A 17838-nucleotide genomic window follows, 5' to 3' on the forward strand; every position below is an offset into this window, starting at 1 on the left:
AATATTATCAACACAGCCTGCCACCAATGTTATCAACACAGCCTGCCACCAATGTTGTCAACACAGCCTGGCACCAATGTTGTCAACACAGCCTGGCACCTATGTTGTCAACACAGCCTGGCATCAATGTTGTCAACACAGCCTGGCACCAATGTTGTCAACACAGCCTGGCACCAAAGTTGTCAACACAGCCTGGCACCAATGTTGTTAACACAGCCTGGCACCAATGTTGTCAGCACAGCCTGGCACCAATATTATCAATACAGCCTGGCACCAATGTTGTCAACACAGCCTGGCACCAATGTTGTCAACACAGCCTGGCACCAATGTTGTCAACACAACCTGGCACCAATATTATCAACGCGGCCTGGCACCAATGTTGTCAACACAGCCTGGCACCAATGTTGTCAACACATCCTGGCTCCAATATTATCAACACAGCCTGGCACTAATGTTGTCAACACAGCCTGGCACCAATGTTGTTAACACAGCCTGCCACCAATGTTGTCAACGCAGCCTGGCACCAATGTTGTCAATACAGCCTGGCACCAATGTTGTCAACAGAGTCTGGCACCAATGTTATCAACACAGCCTGGCACCGATATTATCAACACAGCCTGGCACCAATATTATCAACACAGCCTGGCACCAATGTTATCAACACAGCCTGGCACCAATATTATCAACACAGCCTGGCACCAATATTATCAACACAGCCTGGCACCAATGTTGTCAACACAGCCTGGCACCAATGTTGTCAAGACAGCCTGGCACCAATGTTGTCAACACAGCCTGGCACCAATGTTGTCAACACAGCCTGGCACCAATGTTGTCAACATAGCCTGGCACCAATGTTGTCAACACAGCCTGGCACCAATGATGTCAACACAGCCTGGCACCAATGTTGTCAACATAGCCTGGCACCAATGTTGTCAACACAGCCTGGCACCAATGTTGTCAACACAGCCTGGCACCAATGTTGTCAACATAGCCTGGCACCAATGTTGTCAACACAGCCTGGCACCAATGTTGTCAACACAGCCTGGCACCAATGTTGTCAACATAGCCTGGCACCAATGTTGTCAACACAGCCTGGCACCAATGTTGTCAACACAGCCTGGCACCAATGTTGTCAACATAGCCTGGCACCAATGTTGTCAACACAGCCTGGCACCAATGTTGTCAACATAGCCTGGCACCAATGTTGTCAACACAGCCTGGCACCAATGATGTCAACACAGCCTGGCACTGCTGCACCACCGTCGTCGCTGCAGAAAACGCCCGTTATGTTCATCAATATTTCTCATCCACCACGATAGCAAGACTCCCGAACGAGGGAAGATCTTAGAGGAAAAGCTTTGATGCTGTTAAGACAACATTAATCACAGCGTCAAGAAAACACATGTCAAGAAAATGTTAATGTTTAAGGAAGAGAATGAGTGCGGTTGACAGGACGACTTTGCTCGCTTAATTACACATTCTCGCCAACGTTCCTTGAAGACGGTGAAAAGTTCTTGATGTGAAGAATGAAAGCTTTTTCTATCTTTCCACTACTATTACTACTGCTACTACTACTATTATGACTACTACTACTATTATGACTACTACTACTACTATGACTACTATTAATGTTACTACCACCATTACTACTGTTATTATTACTAGTACTACTACTACTAATAATAATTCCACCTCTAATGTTACAACTCCAACATTTACACCAATAATATTCACACAAATATCACTATGTAAACTATAATCTTATTACCATCGAGAGAGAGTGAGAGAGAAAGAGAGAGAAAGAGAGAGAGAGAGAGAGAGAGAGAGAGAGAGAGAGAGAGAGAGAGAGAGAGAGAGAGAGAGAGAGAGAGAGAGAGAGAGAGAGAGAGAGAGAGAGAGAGAGAGAGAGACGGATGAATGAATGACAAGAGTTTCTTGTCCAGGTCCAGCTATCAGGGTTCATCTCGACCCCCAGCCTCTACTCCGGGCCCTTACCCGTGTCCCTGGCCCGAGCCCCGGGCCCGGGCCCGGGCCCGTGGCCCCAGTCCTGCCCTGACCACCACCATCGCAAACTGGCTGGAACATCAGATCACTGATAGCTAGAACGTGATCCACGGTCACACATTACTTCTTTCCTCTCTCCCTGGCGTGTATGTGGACAGGTTGCGTCCGTGACTGGTCCGTGGCTGACGTGCGTGTACAGGCAGGACCCTGGACGTCTGGTCACGCCCACACCCACGCCCACGCTGGCCCCGGAGCGCATTACCCGGACGGGCGTGCTGGCTTCTGGGGCTTTCGCTACGGTAAGTGACTCACCTGTACCTCCCAGGTCTGTCGATTTTCAGCTCTCGTATCAAAAAAAAAAAAATCAGTCCCAAATTATATTTTGTAAGTTCATATTTATACTGGCGAAGAAATTCTTTCTGAAAACCATGTGACTCATCTGTGTCTTTAACTTCCATCTACGTTCCCTTGTACCTGGTCCTCGCATTTTAAGCAGGCTTTCCGACCCTAATGTGCTCTGTCATTACCTCTTGGTATTTTTCATTCCATAATCATGTTTCCCCTAGTCGTCCTATAGTCCAACACTGTCAGGTTCAGTTTATATAGTCTCTGACAAAGCACCTCCCTCAGTTCTAGGAATGCAGTGGTTCTAGTACTGACCCTTGGGAAACTCTCTTGTAACAAACACCATCCTGATATTTTGTTCTTTTTTTATCATTCAGGAACTCCTTCCATCACTGGAGGATTCCACTCCCGCTCGTTCTTCTATCTTGTGGATCAGTCTCTAGTGGGAAGCTATGACGAATGCTTTCCCCAAGTCCAGGTATATTCAGACCATTCATCACTGTCTCTCTAGCTTTACCTGTCACTCTATCACAGAGCCCCACATGGTTCGTTAGACTTCGAAGTATTGTACTTCGTCTTTTTTGGCATGTTGTTTACGTATTACGAGGAACACCAGTGGACCATGCGCAGGGACCCTCCCTTATCCTGATGATTCCTCCCTGACCATCACTCTGTCTCCTTCCTCTCAGGTATTCTACAAGTCATTGTAGTGTTGAAAATGGTGTAAAATACCGGCAAGTTGATCATTAAGACATATGTGCAACAGTTGGATATCTTTATTGTTGAAACGTTTCGTCTACACAGTAGGCTTCTTCAGTCAAATATAGACGCAGCAGGTGCAATAGTGAAATGAAGATGACGTAATCAGTTGAGCTCTTCTCCAGGCTGAGGGACTCACCACCTCAGATACTTTTTCTCCGAGGTTGATGGACTGATTACATCGTCTTCATTTCACTATTACACCTGATGCCTCTGTATTTGACTGAAGAAGCCTACTGTGCAGGCGAAACGTTTCAACAATAAAGATAACCCAACTGTTGCACATGTCTTAATCATCAAGTCACTGTAGTACCTTTCTTGTTATCCCTCCTGCCTCTGCTCTTCTCTACGTATTAATCTCTGGTGTATGTGTGTAGGGGGGGAGAGGTAAAACAGTTCCCTTCACGTATAATTTCAACTCGGTGGAAAATATACGGTTGAAAATATACAATAATACAACTTCAAGTTGTATTATTGTAATAACTTTTATAACAAGGGTCTTAAATATACAGACTTCGTCGTCACATCTTTAAATTTTGCCACACAATCTCTATTTTTTTTTTAAATTTTTAACATCATTTTCGCTTGTGTGGGAAATTTTCTGATTTTAACTAATAATTTTAATTTATTTATTTCACGAAATTTTTCCATTTTTTTACGTAAATTTTGAAATAGTGATTTTAAGTTTTAGTAACATTCAGCCTTAACACTGGGTAACTATTTATTATCGGTAAGATATAAGCTTCAGGTTGTTGACAAAGAATGTATATTGGGAGATGAATTGTGCAGACGAGGCTGGGGAGACGTGTCACTGTCATATAACACAGATATTTCTATCGACAGCTGTCAGTGGGCGTGGTCAGTGAAGATGGATCACAGGAGGAGGGTGAGAGGGCGGCCCCGCCCACCCGGCACGCCGCCCTTGTCACTGTCACCGCCCACCAGGCCGCCCCAGCAGCTACACGGCACGCACAGGTCATTGTCTCTCACTCCCACGCCCACACCCTACCCCTACCCCAACCCTAAAAACATCCACATATTCACAAATGCCCATACATTCCACATCTACGCCCACCCACCCATGAGCAGCCCCCCACTTCCACAGTTACTACAGCCTACACACCCCCACCCTTATCCACAACCAGGAACTCTCCCGAGTTCACACCCACACTGACGCTAAACCTACTCACACGCAAAATCCACATCGTCACTAACACTAATCACAACCTACTATCCACACCCACACCTTCAACCACCCACAAATGTCTATTACACCTACACCCTCACTTTACATCCACTCAGCTCCACACTACCTCACAACACCCACACATCAATAACCCACACCACCGCGCATCGCTCGCTTTCCCCTGCACCCACACCCACACTCCCCCAACACCCACAATGACAACAGCCAGAATATGAAAGAAGGCGCACTGCAGCAGGCCTACTGACCCATGCTAGGCAGGTCCAACTCACACCCAAAACACACACACACACACATACACACGTGTGCGCGCATGCGTGTTACAACCTCCTCACGTATATACCTTCCCAATTATGCTTGCTGAAACATTTTCATCCGTGTAATTCAATATTTGCCATTCTTCTAATCCAAAGTTTAGCCATTATCATGACATCTTACATTCATACCTTATTATCTCTCTCTCATACAGTTCCTTGAATATTCTATGGACTTCTGCTCCCTCACTTCTATAAAAGATTTTAAAGAAATTTGAGACTGCAGGAAAGAGCCACTAAACAGCAGAGATAACAAATAGAAATACGAAATATCAGATACAATACGAAACGCATTACGAAACATAATAGATACAGTACGAAATATTATACAGTACAAAATATTATAGTTCAAAATATTATAGATACAGTACGAAAGACTACGAAATATTATATAAAAACATCAAGAAATATAGATACAGCACGGAATCTTATAGATACAATAAGAAATATTATACAGTACCGTATTAAATATAATAGGCTATCATGAGTGTCAGGAGAGATGAGAAGGTCAGTCTTGCGGTCAGGAGAGATGAGAGGGTCAATCTTACAGTCAGGAGAGATGTGCAGTCATGCATTTGCGGTCAAGAGCTAAGGGTGAAGCTCTTGCGGTCAAGAGAGCCGAAGTCCGTAATAGCGGCGCCTGCTTCGTGTGCTCTCAGTATCACGGCTTTAGTCAGAAACTGTGGCACGAATTAAACGCAACGGGATGTGGACTCTCCTTACCCCTTGTGTTGACATTACTGCACTGTGGTGGTCATCCCAACACACCGTCCAGCCTCCAAGCACACCCAGTCTTAGTCAGGTTAGGTTAAGTTTGTTAGGAAACAGGAAAAGTGTTTCCTGACGCGGGTCTTAGTCATATGATGACCCACAGCTGGAGTTTTTGGTCATCTGACCAAGGCCTTCCGCTGGCTTATCCCTCCACCTCCTTAAAAATTATAGCTTTAATTTCAATCATTAGATCCTATCCAGTCTTGGGGTTGTGTGGAAGTTTATTTAGGTACAGGTGCACATAAATAGTTACACAAATTATCATACATAGTAACATTTGTGTAAATTACCTAGGATAACCCAAAAAATTCGAAGTGATTGCGGCCCTTGACATTTTTTGGGATCACCAAGTTTTATGCATTCTCTTCAGACTTAATGATCACGAACACTGTGCAACCCCCCCCCCCAACCATTATCAAGAAAAGCTCGAACGAGGTTAGGCTATTTACCTTTGCTCTCCCGCCTCTCCATCTTCCTTTGCTCCCTTAATAGGGCTTTGGTCAAGATTTGAATCCGATCAAAAAAAAAATACATATTTTTTTCATTTATTGGAAGGAAACCAATTTGTTTAATATTTACAAATTAAAACGTACACAACCCACGAACTACAGTAGCTCCTGAAGACGGTCTTGTATCGAAAATACTACGCTACTGTGTGTTGCCGAATAAGGCAAGCGAAAATTTGTGTATGCAATAATTTCGGAAAAATCATTTTGAACCTAACGAAAAAAAATTTTCATTGCATTTGTTTATTATTAAATTATTGTGGACCTTATTTAAAATATACTTAGATGGATTAGGCTAAATTAAATTGCGCTTGTTATAAGGCCAGGTAAGTTTTCTAAGGTTCTTTTGGTACAAATTTTTTAATTCTTACATTAACATAAACGAAAAAATATATCTTTAAACATATAAGATACATTTTTAGAAAGGACGTAATTTTAAATGAGTTCTTGCTAACTGACCAGTTTTTACCTATTCGGCACGACATATATATAATTTTAGACTATTTTCGGAATTCAAACTAGGATCCTATGGGTTTCTGGGCCCTTGAACGTTACCTACTGTAACGTTGACCAACCAGGTTCAATGAAATCAGAAAGCCTCTCACGAAACATAACACTTACCAGACGTTACAAGCTTGTTTTTAAGGGAGTGTGGATAAGTTTTAAGTTGCTGACGTTACAAGCTTGTTTTTAAGGGAGTGTGGATAAGTTTTAAGTTGCTGACGTTACAAGCTTGTTTTTAAGGAAGTGTGGATAAGTTTTAAGTTGCTGACGTTACAAGCTTGTTTTTAAGGAAGTGTGGATAAGTTTTAAGTTGCTGACGTTACAAGCTTGTTTTTAAGGAAGTGTGGATAAGTTTTAAGTTGCTGACGTTACAAGCTTGTTTTTAAGGAAGTGTGGATAAGTTTTAAGTTGCTGACGTTACAAGCTTGTTTTTAAGGAAGTGTGGATAAGTTTTAAGTTGCTGACGTTACAAGCTTGTTTTTAAGGAAGTGTGGATAAGTTTTAAGTTGCTGACGTTACAAGCTTGTTTTTAAGGAAGTGTGGATAAGTTTTAAGTTGCTGACGTTACAAGCTTGTTTTTAAGGAAGTGTGGATAAGTTTTAAGTTGCTGACGTTACAAGCTTGTTTTTAAGGAAGTGTGGATAAGTTTTAAGTTGCTGACGTTACAAGCTTGTTTTTAAGGAAGTGTGGATAAGTTTTAAGTTGCTGACGTTACAAGCTTGTTTTTAAGGAAGTGTGGATAAGTTTTAAGTTGCTGACGTTACAAGCTTGTTTTTAAGGAAGTGTGGATAAGTTTTAAGTTGCTGACGTTACAAGCTTGTTTTTAAGGGAGTGTGGATAAGTTTTAAGTTGCTGACGTTACAAGCTTGTTTTTAAGGAAGTGTGGATAAGTTTTAAGTTGCTGACGTTACAAGCTTGTTTTTAAGGAAGTGTGGATAAGTTTTAAGTTGCTGCACTGACACAATAAAACGTAACCAAGTCAAAATATTTAGTAACTAGGCTGCCGTCAGCACTGTACATTGAATAAATTACCAAACTGAATAGATAAATGACCAGTGAGTACATAAATAACCACAGTGAGTACATAAATAACCACAGAGTTCATAAATGATCACATTTAATAAATACATGTAAATAACTACACTAAGCAATTGACCTAAATTTATGCCTAAGCGAATTATAGAAGCGCTAAACCCGCAGGGGGGTCATACGGCGCCTTGGGTCAAGGAAGTCAGGTTCGACCTGAACAAGGACAGCTCAAATTCAATGGATCAAGAGCCTACACCGAGGGTTCGAATCTTGGTTACCGCCTCAGAAACATAATTCTGGAATTAAAAGGACCCATGTGCAACTAATGCGACATTTTACTGTGGCAACGTTTCGCTCTCCGGGAACTTTGTTAAGCATCGTCAGGAGCTTTGTCAAGCTTCGTCAGGAGCTGTCAAGCTTCGTCAGGAGCATCGACAAAGCTCCAGGAGAGCGAAACGTTGCCACAATAAAGATACCCAGAGTGTTGCACGTGTGTCTAGTCTTACCAACAGAGTACAATCAAGACTACAAATTACCCTCAACAACACAACACTGAAGACAGATACATACCACTACAGAAACACAACAATATCTTCAATCCATCCAATACGTCTCTTACGTTATATCCGTCACTATAACGACACAATTTGAGAAAAAAAACTTGACAAACACTGCCAGTACCGTCAGGAGTGGCGGCCCCCCCGGCCATTGTGATGGAACATCGACTTTGTTCAACCAATACTATATACAAAATAAATAACTACAGCCATTTAGTGATATATATAAATTTTGAGGTGATTTTTTATTGAAAAAAACATTTGGAAATATATTGCACCCTCTAGATATTTGTGCTTGCTTTGGTTAGTTAATGTGGTTTGAAGCCTGTCGACTGTACCATATACATACATACAAACATGCATACATACATATATATATATATAAAAATATTTATATATATATATATATATATATATATATATATATATATATATATATATATATATATATATATACATGTATATACTTTCTTGGGTTATCTTAGTGGGTAATGTATGATAATATATATAGTAACTTACAAACGTACATACTTACATACATACTTGCTTACATACTCGCATATATACTTGCTTACATACTTACTTGCTTACACATTTACTTGCTTACTTACATACTTACTTAAATACTCACTTGCTTACATACTTACTTGCTTACATACTCACATATATATACTTGCTTACATACTTACATATATACTTACTAACATACATACATACTAACTTTCTTACTAATAAACCTCAAGTCATCTTTTTCCATTCTGAACTTAACTTAAGATCTCTGACAATTATATTCCATTAAAAATAAAAAAAATTCAGCTATGCGCATCTGAATTAAAAAAAATGGCTTTATTAAAAACGTGGGGAATTAATAAAAACTCTCTATCTCATTACTGAAAGGCTGGAGATATATATGAATATTATATATATATAAAATACCTTCAGGCAGGACTCTGTGGTAGTCGACTTACCAAATCTTCACAAATTTTGAGTCGAAATCTTCACAAATTTTGAGACGCAGTGTGCGTAGTTCTACGCTTATTGTGCGTACTGCTTAGTGATGCTGTGTGCATACACTAATTATTATAATTATTATTATTAACTATATTACTACTAATAATAATAGTATTATTATTAGTAGTAGTAGTACTACTAATAATAGTAGAAATAATAATAATTATAATAATAATTTTAATAATAATAACTATAATAATAATAATACTATTAATAATAATAATAATAATAATATACAGTTGTTATCAAGTTTGGATAACGAGAACATAACTCGGTTACTTGGGGTGGTGGTGGGCGGTCCTGTGGGCGTGACACTGGTGCTGGAGTACCAACCCGACGCCCATCTTCCTGAGTACCTCCACGCCCGTACTCTCGCCCCCACCGAGTACGCCCACGCCCATGCTACTGCCACCCACCCAGGTCAACACACGGGTACTGTTATAAGGTGAGTGAGGCGTGCGTGTGTTTGCTTTCTGTATATATATATATATATATGTGTGTGTGTGTGTGTGTGTGTGTGTATGTGTGTGTGTGTGTGTGTGTGTGTGTGTGTGTGTGTGTGTGTGTGTTTGTTTGTTTGTTTGTTTGTGTGTGTGTGTGTGTGTGTGTGTGTGTGTGTGTGTGTGTGTGTGTGTGTGTGTGTGTGTGTGTGTGTTTATATGTGTGTGTGTGTGTGTGTGTGTGTGTGCTACCATTTGTCAAAGGCACTTTTCGATAGACAATGAGTATGCCCTGATACAAATGCAGAGCTCTTAATCCAAGGTGCATAAGCTACCTTTCCTTGGATCAAGCCTGATTACTTCCCAAACACCAAGTGCTATGTGCCCCATACGAGCTTAGCGCTTCTCCAAGAATACTGTAATATATTAACGAGTTTTTTTGTGTGTATGCCCGAGCAGCGTGAGTGGACTAGTTGGTGTGGTGGTGCAGGTAGCAGCAGGCATGGCCTTCCTCGAGTCTCACAGAGTCTCTCACACCGACCTGGCCGCCAGGTGAGTCCCTCATTATTTCAACAGGTGTCTTCTGGTGTCGGCAGGTGTTTTCTGGTGTCAGCAAGTGTATTCAGGTGTCAGTAGATGTCCTCTGATGTCAGTAGATGTCTTCTGGTCTCAGTAGGTGTCTTCTGGTGTCAGCAGATGTCTTCTGGTGTCAGTAGGTGTCTTCTGGTGTCAGTGCGCGTCTTCTGGTGTCAGCAGGTGTCTTCTGGTGTCAGCGGCTGTCTTCTGGTGTCAGCAGATGTCTTCTGGTGTCGGCAGACGTCTTCTGGTGTCAGCAGATGTCTTCTAGTGTTAGCAGATGTCTTCTGGTGTCAGTAGGTGTCTTCTGGTGTTAGCGCATGTCTTCTGGTGTCAGCGCGTGTCTTCTGGTGTCAGCAGATGTCTTCTGGTGTCAGCAGATGTCTTCTGGTGTCAGATGTTTTCTGGTGTCAGCAGATGTCTTCTGGTGTCAGTAGGTGTCTTCTACTATCATCAGGTGAGTCCCTCATAATGTCAACAGGTGAGTGTGTTGAAGGTGACCCTGGTAATATTAATTACCTGAGCGCTTCTGCACACTATACACATACAAGTGGAAAACAGACAGCAATTTACCAATACGCAAAAAAGTACTAGGGACGATGATATATAACACTCATGTGTAACTCCTGGGTGTCTATTAAAAAAATGTTTGGCCTATACAACAGGTCTTATCAATCAGATACAGAGGTATGAAGCTGGAGATTTTTATACTTGAATCGGTTTAAGAAGCAGGCAGGTGCAGCAGTTGAAGACGTGGTCACATGTGAGCAAGGCCCACTAGTGGACGTAGGTCAGGCTATAAGGCGTTTCAGAGATTTAGCGACGGTCTGGAGTTTTGAGACTCTCTGATCGCGGGTTCTATCCCCGCCCGTGGTATGGTTTATTTAGCAGTGGAGTTGTACAATAATAATTGTTTGATAAACTGAAGACAGAAGACCCCAGCCACTCTCTCTCTCTCTCTCACACACACACACAAGACAGTGCCATGATCTTATTCAAGCGATGAATGGTGAAGTGCTCCAGGAGGGGAGGTCAGTAATTAAGGAGGACTGGCGGCACAAATGATGCAATTAGCCTGGCCTCCAGCACACTCAGCCTGGTGCGTCAGGCTGCCCCCGCCACCCATCATTAACCTTAATAATTATCTGTCGGAGCGAGCAAGGGAAAACCTGGTGCCAATTTATCAGGGCCCTGGGCGCCAGAGAGGCTCTCTTGGCACTTTCCTCCTGCTCTGTGTTCGAGAGAGGTTCTTCTGACACTTTCCTCAGGGTCCTGGGTTCCAGGAAGGCTCTTCAGACACTTTCTTCGGGGCCCTGGGATCCAGGAAGGCTCTTCTGGCACTTTCCTCGGGGCCCTGGGCGCTGGAGAGGCCCTTTTCTGGCACTTTCTTCAGCGTCCTGGATGCCAGGGATATTTTCTTGACCTCTGTGGTCTCCCAGCCACTTTCTGTTACCTAATGCCTCATATTGTCCCTGGTACTCCCCTGCGTCCTCTGGAACAATACTTCATGGCACTTGCCTGACCTTCACAAACAGAGAGGGTTGCAGCGCCTCACGAACCACCAACTCTACTTAGACACGAAAAGTTGAACCTTCCAGTGAAACAAGAATACATAAATACATCTACAAGACCAGTGAATAAAACTACACCACTACAGGAATAAATCTACAAGACTACATAAATAAATCAAATAAAAATATTATTGTTGTTGCAGTTCCTGCTATTAATATTTTATGCCATTAACGTTCTGTTTTGCATCAACACTGTGTTGCATCAACACTCATCAACACTGTGTTGCATCAACACTCATCAACACTGTGTTGCATCAACACTCATCAACACTGTGTTGCATCAACACTCATCAACACTGTGTTGCATCAACACTCATCAACACTGTGTTGCATCAACACTCATCAACACTGTGTTGCATCAACACTCATCAACACTGTGTTGCATCAACACTCATCAACACTGTGTTGCATCAACACTCATCAACAGTGTTGCATCAACACCCATCAACTGTTGCATCAGCACTCATCAACACTGTTGCATCAACACCCATCAACACTGTGTTGCATCAACACTCCTCAACACTGTGTTGCATCAACACTCATCAACACTGTGTTGCATCAACACTGTGTTGCATCAACACTGTGCTGCATCAACACTCATCAACACTGTGTTGCATCAACACTCATCAACAGTGTTGCATCAACATTGTATTTCATCAACACTCATCAACAGTGTTGCATCAACATTGTATTTCATCAACAGTGTTGCATCAACATTGTATTTCATCAACATTGTTGCATCAACACTCATCAACAGTGTTGCATCAACATTCATCAACACTGTGTTGCATCAACACTGTTGCATCAACACTCCTCAACACTGTGTTGCATCAACACTCCTCAACACTGTGTTGCATCAACACTGTGTTGCATCAGCACTCATCAACATTGTGTTTCATCAACAGTGTTGCATCAACACTCCTCAACACTGTGTTGCATCTGGGAGTGACTACAAAGGTTGAGTGCCTGGTTGACCTCTATCATATTCCCAGGAGTGCCAGGAGTGTTGAGTGTCAGGGCGTGTGTGTCAGCCCTCCCTGGGGATACACACTGCTGGGGATACACACTGCTAGGAATACTGCTGGAGATACACACTGTTAGGGATACATACTGCTAGGGATACACACTGCTTGGGATAGACACTGCTGGTGATATAATGTTAGGGATACACACTGCTAGGGATACACACTGCTGGGGATACACACTGCTAGGGATACACAGTTATGGATACACACTGCTATGGATACACACTGCTAGGGATATACACTAATAGGGATACACACTGCTAGAGATACACATTGCAAGGAATATACACTGCTAGGGATACACACTGCTAGGGATATACACAGCAAGGGATACACACTACTAGGGATACTGCTAGGGATACATATTGCTAGGGATACACACTGCTAGGGATACACACTGCTATGTATACACACTGCTAGGGATACATATTGCTAGGGATACACACTGCTAGGGATACACACTGCTAGGGATACACAAAGCTATGGACACACACAGCTAGGGATACACACTGCTAGGGATACACACTGCTAGGGATACACACTGCTAAGGATGCACACTGCTAGGGATATATACTGCTAAGGATACACACTGCTAGGGATACACACAGCTAGGGATACACACTGCTAGGGATACACACAGCTAATGATACACACTGCTAGGGACACACACTACTAGGGATACACACTGTTACGGATACATACTGCTAGGGATACACACTGTTATGGATACATACTGCTAGGGATACACACTGCTAGGGATACACACCGCTAGGTTTACACACAGCTAAGGATACGCACTGCAAGGGATACATACTGCTAGGGATACACACTGCTAGGGATACATACTGCTAGGGATACACACAGCTAGGGATACACACTGCTAGGGATACACACAACTAGGGATACACACTGCTAGGGATACACACTGCTAGGAAAACACACTGCTAGGGATACACACTGCTAGGGATACACACTGCTAGGGATAAACACAGCTAGAGATACACACTGCTAGGGATACACACAGCTAAGGATACACACTGCTAGGGATACACACTGCTAGGGATACACACTGCTAGGGATACACACTGCTAGGGATGCACACTGCTAGGGATACACACTGCTAGGGATACACACTGCTAGGGATGCACACTGCTAGGGATACACACTGCTAGGGATACACACTGCTAGGGATGCACACTGCTAGGGATACACTGCTAGGGATACATACTGCTAGGGATACACACTGCTAGGGATACACACAGCTAGGAATACACACTGCTAGGGATACACACAGCTAAGGATACACACTGCTAGGGATACACACTGCTAGGGATGCACACTGCTAGGGATACACACTGCTAGGGATACACACAGCTAAGGATACACACTGCTAGGGATACACACTGCTAGGGATACACACTGCTAGGGATACACATTGCTAGGGATACACACTGCTAGGGATACACACTGCGTTTATTATCACCGTAAAACAAATCCTGGGAAATATAAGAGGATAAATCCACAGTTGCTAAAATGTGGTTTAATGTTGTTGGTTTAGCGAACATTGTACAGCTGGCGAGCACATAAACCACGCTATAATGACCCAGGGGTCACACCCGGGGGTTCACACCCGGGGGGTCACTCCCCAGGGGTCACACCCGGGGGTCACACCCTCTCACTTCACGACCAACTGCTCACATACGAGGAAACTGGGGTCCTGACCAGGTACACCTTCCTTACCAGCTACACCTTCCTTACCAGCCACACCTTCCTGAACAGCCACACCTTCCTGATCAGCCACACCTTCCTGATCAGCCACACCTTCCTGATCAGCCACACCTTCCTGCCTAGCTACACCTTCCTGACCAGCTACACCTTCCTGATCAGCCACACCTTCCTGACCAGCCACACCTTCCTGATCAGCCACACCTTCCTGATCAGCCACAACTTCCTGATCAGCCACACCTTCCTGACCAGCTACACCTTCCTGACTAGCTACACCTTCCTGACCAGCTACACCTCCCTGATCAGCCACACCTTCCTGACCAGCTACACCTTCCTGACTAGCTACACCTTCCTGACCAGCTACACCTCCCTGATCAGCCACACCTTCCTGACCAGCTACACCTTCCTGACCAGCTACACCTTTTTGATCAGCCACACCTTCCTGACCAGCTACACCTTCCTGACCAGCTACACCTTTTTGATCAGCCACACCTTCCTGACCAGCTACACCTTCCTGACCAGCTACACCTTCCTGATCAGCCACACCTTCCTGATCAGCCACACCTTCCTGATCAGCCACACCTTCCTGATCAGCCACACCTTCCTGATCAGCCACACCTTCCTGATCAGCCACACCTTCCTGATCAGCCACACCTTCCTGACCAGCTACACCTTCCTGACCAGCTACACCTTCCTGACCAGCTACACCTTCCTGACCAGCAACACCTTTTTGATCAGCCACACCTTCCTGACCAGCTACACCTTCCTGATCAGCCACACCTTCCTGATCAGCCACACCTTCCTGGACAGTCACACCTTCCTGACCAGCCACACCTTCCAGACCAGCTACACCTTCCAGACCAGCTTCACCTTCCAGACCAGCTACACCTTCCTGACCAGCTACACCTTCCTGATCAGCCACACCTTCCTGATCAGCCACACCTTCCTGACCAGCTACACCTTCCTGACCAGCTACACCTTCCTGACTAGCTACACCTTCCTGACCAGCTACACCTTCCTGATCAGCCACACCTTCCTGATCAGCCACACCTTCCTGACCAGCTACACCTTCCTGACCAGCTACACCTTCCTGACCAGCTACACCTTCCTGACCAGCTACACCTTCCTGACTAGCTACACCTTCCTGACCAGCCACACCTTCCTGATCAGCCACACCTTCCTGGACAGTCACACCTTCCTGACCAGCCACACCTTCCAGACCAGCTACACACGATGTGTGTATCTCACTGTGTTTGTGTGTGTGTGTGTGTGTGTGTACTCACCTAATTGTGGTTGCAGGGGTCGAGATTCAGCTCCTGGCCCCGCCTCTTCACTGAACGCTATGTGTGTGTGTGTGTTACTGTGTCCATCACCTCTCACTGTATCTTCTGTCTACTCATGTGTAATGATCCTGTTCTCTGCCCACCCACACCACCCACCCACACAGCTCACCTACACCACACACCCACACCACCCACCCACACAGCTTACCTACACCACACACCCACATCACCCACCCACACAGCTCACCTACACCACACACCCACACCACCCAAGTCTACACTCAATATATGCACCATTAAGATAGCCATCAGAGTTTGGCTAACAAGAGTCTGACTATACACCATTAACTCCACGGGTAGCTTAATGGAGGCAGGCTCAACGTGCCATTAACTCGGGTATATGTATATATATAGCGTGATAGAGTGTGGGATGATAACCTGTGTTTAACAGCACCGTGGAAGCTAAATTTAACACTCTGTAATATAAGTTAACAATGTTAATGATGGTGGTTAACGCCCCTCCCGCCCCGGCTCCTGGGTCAACACTGTGGTAGTGGTTGTGATGGTGGTGGTAGTGGTGGAATGGTGGTAGTCTTGGCTGTGGTGGTGGTTGTGGTGGTGGTGGTAGTAGTGGTTGTGATGGTGGTGGTAGTGGTGGAATGGTGGTAGTCTTGGCTGTGGTGGTGGTAGTAGTGGTTGTGATGGTGGTGGTAGTGGTGGAATGGTGGTAGTCTTGGCTGTGGTGGTGGTTGTGGTGGTGGTAGTGGTGGTAGTAGTGGTGGTAGTAGTGGTGGTAGTAGTGGTGGTGGTAGTGGTGGTAGTAGTGGTGGTGGTAGTGGTGATAGTAGTGGTGGCGGTAGTGGTGATAGTAGTGGTGGTAGTAGTAGGGGTAGTAGTGGTAGTAGTGGTGGTAGTAGTGGTGGTGGTAGTGGTGGTGGTAGTGGTGGTAGTGGTGGTGGTAGTGGTGATAGTAGTGGTGGTAGTAGTGGTGGTAGTGGTGGTAGGGGTGGTGGCAGTGGTGGTAGCAGTGGTGGTAGTGGTGGTGGCAGTGTGTCATGTAGGGGGGTAATGATTGAATAGGATATAAGTGGGGAATATGGGAGTAAGGGATTATGTAGGCAGGGGAGAGGCAGGCGAGGTGGTAGGAGTGAGATGATTAGCGGAGGTAGGTAGGTAATGACAGGTCAGTGGTGACCACCACGACACTCTCATTAACTCTACACTACTCACTAACATATGCCTCGCCCACTCTTCACTCATATATAAACATAATAAAATATAAGAAAAAAGAATAAATAACGGTGGGCAGTGAATATTATTATTCTACTCAAACACAGTTTATTATTAAGTCTTTGTACAATAATATATTTGGGAACAGGAGAGCATTATTGTGGTTTAGATAAATGGGATGGTACACATAAGCAGTGAGACAGGGAACACAATCAACTTGACCAAAATGAATGTAACTTACAATATAGTTCAGAGGGCAGTTCATCACAGGAACTAAGCCACAGGTCCCAAGACCTACACAGCACGAGTACTGCACCAAGCCAGTACTCTGCCTAATGCCTCCAACAGTCTCCTCCAGAGACTTCAGCAGCCTTCTCCAGAGCCCTACACCTCAGCAGCAGCTCCGCTCGAAATCTCTGCTCAGGAGCTCTGCACCCCAGCAGCAGCTCCGCTCGAATCTCCTGATCATGCTCTTGGGCTTTCATGGTGGTCCAAGCACCCTCCACAACCACGTGTACGACCTGACGCCTAGGTCTGACGCCGTCAAGAACAAAAGACCTCAGACGTGGGCGTGGCTACAGACGTTTGCCAAGGCAAGGTGTGACCATATAATTGGTTAAATTAGGTCTCCCCAGAGACCTCACAAGCCCAGCTGAACTACATCACAAGTGGTGGTGGCAGTGGTGGTAGTGGTGGTGGCAGTGGTGGTAGTGGTGGTGGCAGTGGTGGTAGTGGTGGTGGCAGTGGTGGTAGTGGTGGTGGCAGTGGTGGTAGTGGTGGTGGCAGTGGTGGTGGCAGTGATGGTAGTGGTGGTGGCAGTGGTGGTGGCAGTGGTGGTAGTGGTGGTGGCAGTGGTGGCAGTGGTGGTGGCAGTGGTGGTAGTGGTGGTGGCAGTGGTGGTGGTAGTGGTGGTGGCAGTGGTGGTAGTGGTGGTGGCAGTGGTGGTAGTGGTGGTGGTAGTGGTGGCAGTGGTGGTGGTAGTGG

General features: G+C 44.7%; 1 protein-coding gene across 1 annotated transcript in view; it reads left to right on the forward strand.

Moving 5' to 3' along the window:
• Window positions 1-17838, forward strand: part of LOC128695265 (discoidin domain-containing receptor tyrosine kinase B) — a 430413-nt gene that overhangs the window by 406036 nt on the left and 6539 nt on the right. The window contains exons 10-13 of the mRNA XM_070095538.1: window positions 2163-2303; window positions 3952-4083; window positions 9244-9449; window positions 9904-9996. Of these exons, the coding sequence (XP_069951639.1) occupies window positions 2163-2303; window positions 3952-4083; window positions 9244-9449; window positions 9904-9996 (572 nt within the window). The remainder of the gene's footprint in view (window positions 1-2162; window positions 2304-3951; window positions 4084-9243; window positions 9450-9903; window positions 9997-17838) is intronic.

The sequence above is a fragment of the Cherax quadricarinatus genome, chromosome 50 (genome assembly GCF_038502225.1).
Source record: "Cherax quadricarinatus isolate ZL_2023a chromosome 50, ASM3850222v1, whole genome shotgun sequence".
NCBI lineage: Eukaryota > Metazoa > Arthropoda > Malacostraca > Decapoda > Parastacidae > Cherax > Cherax quadricarinatus.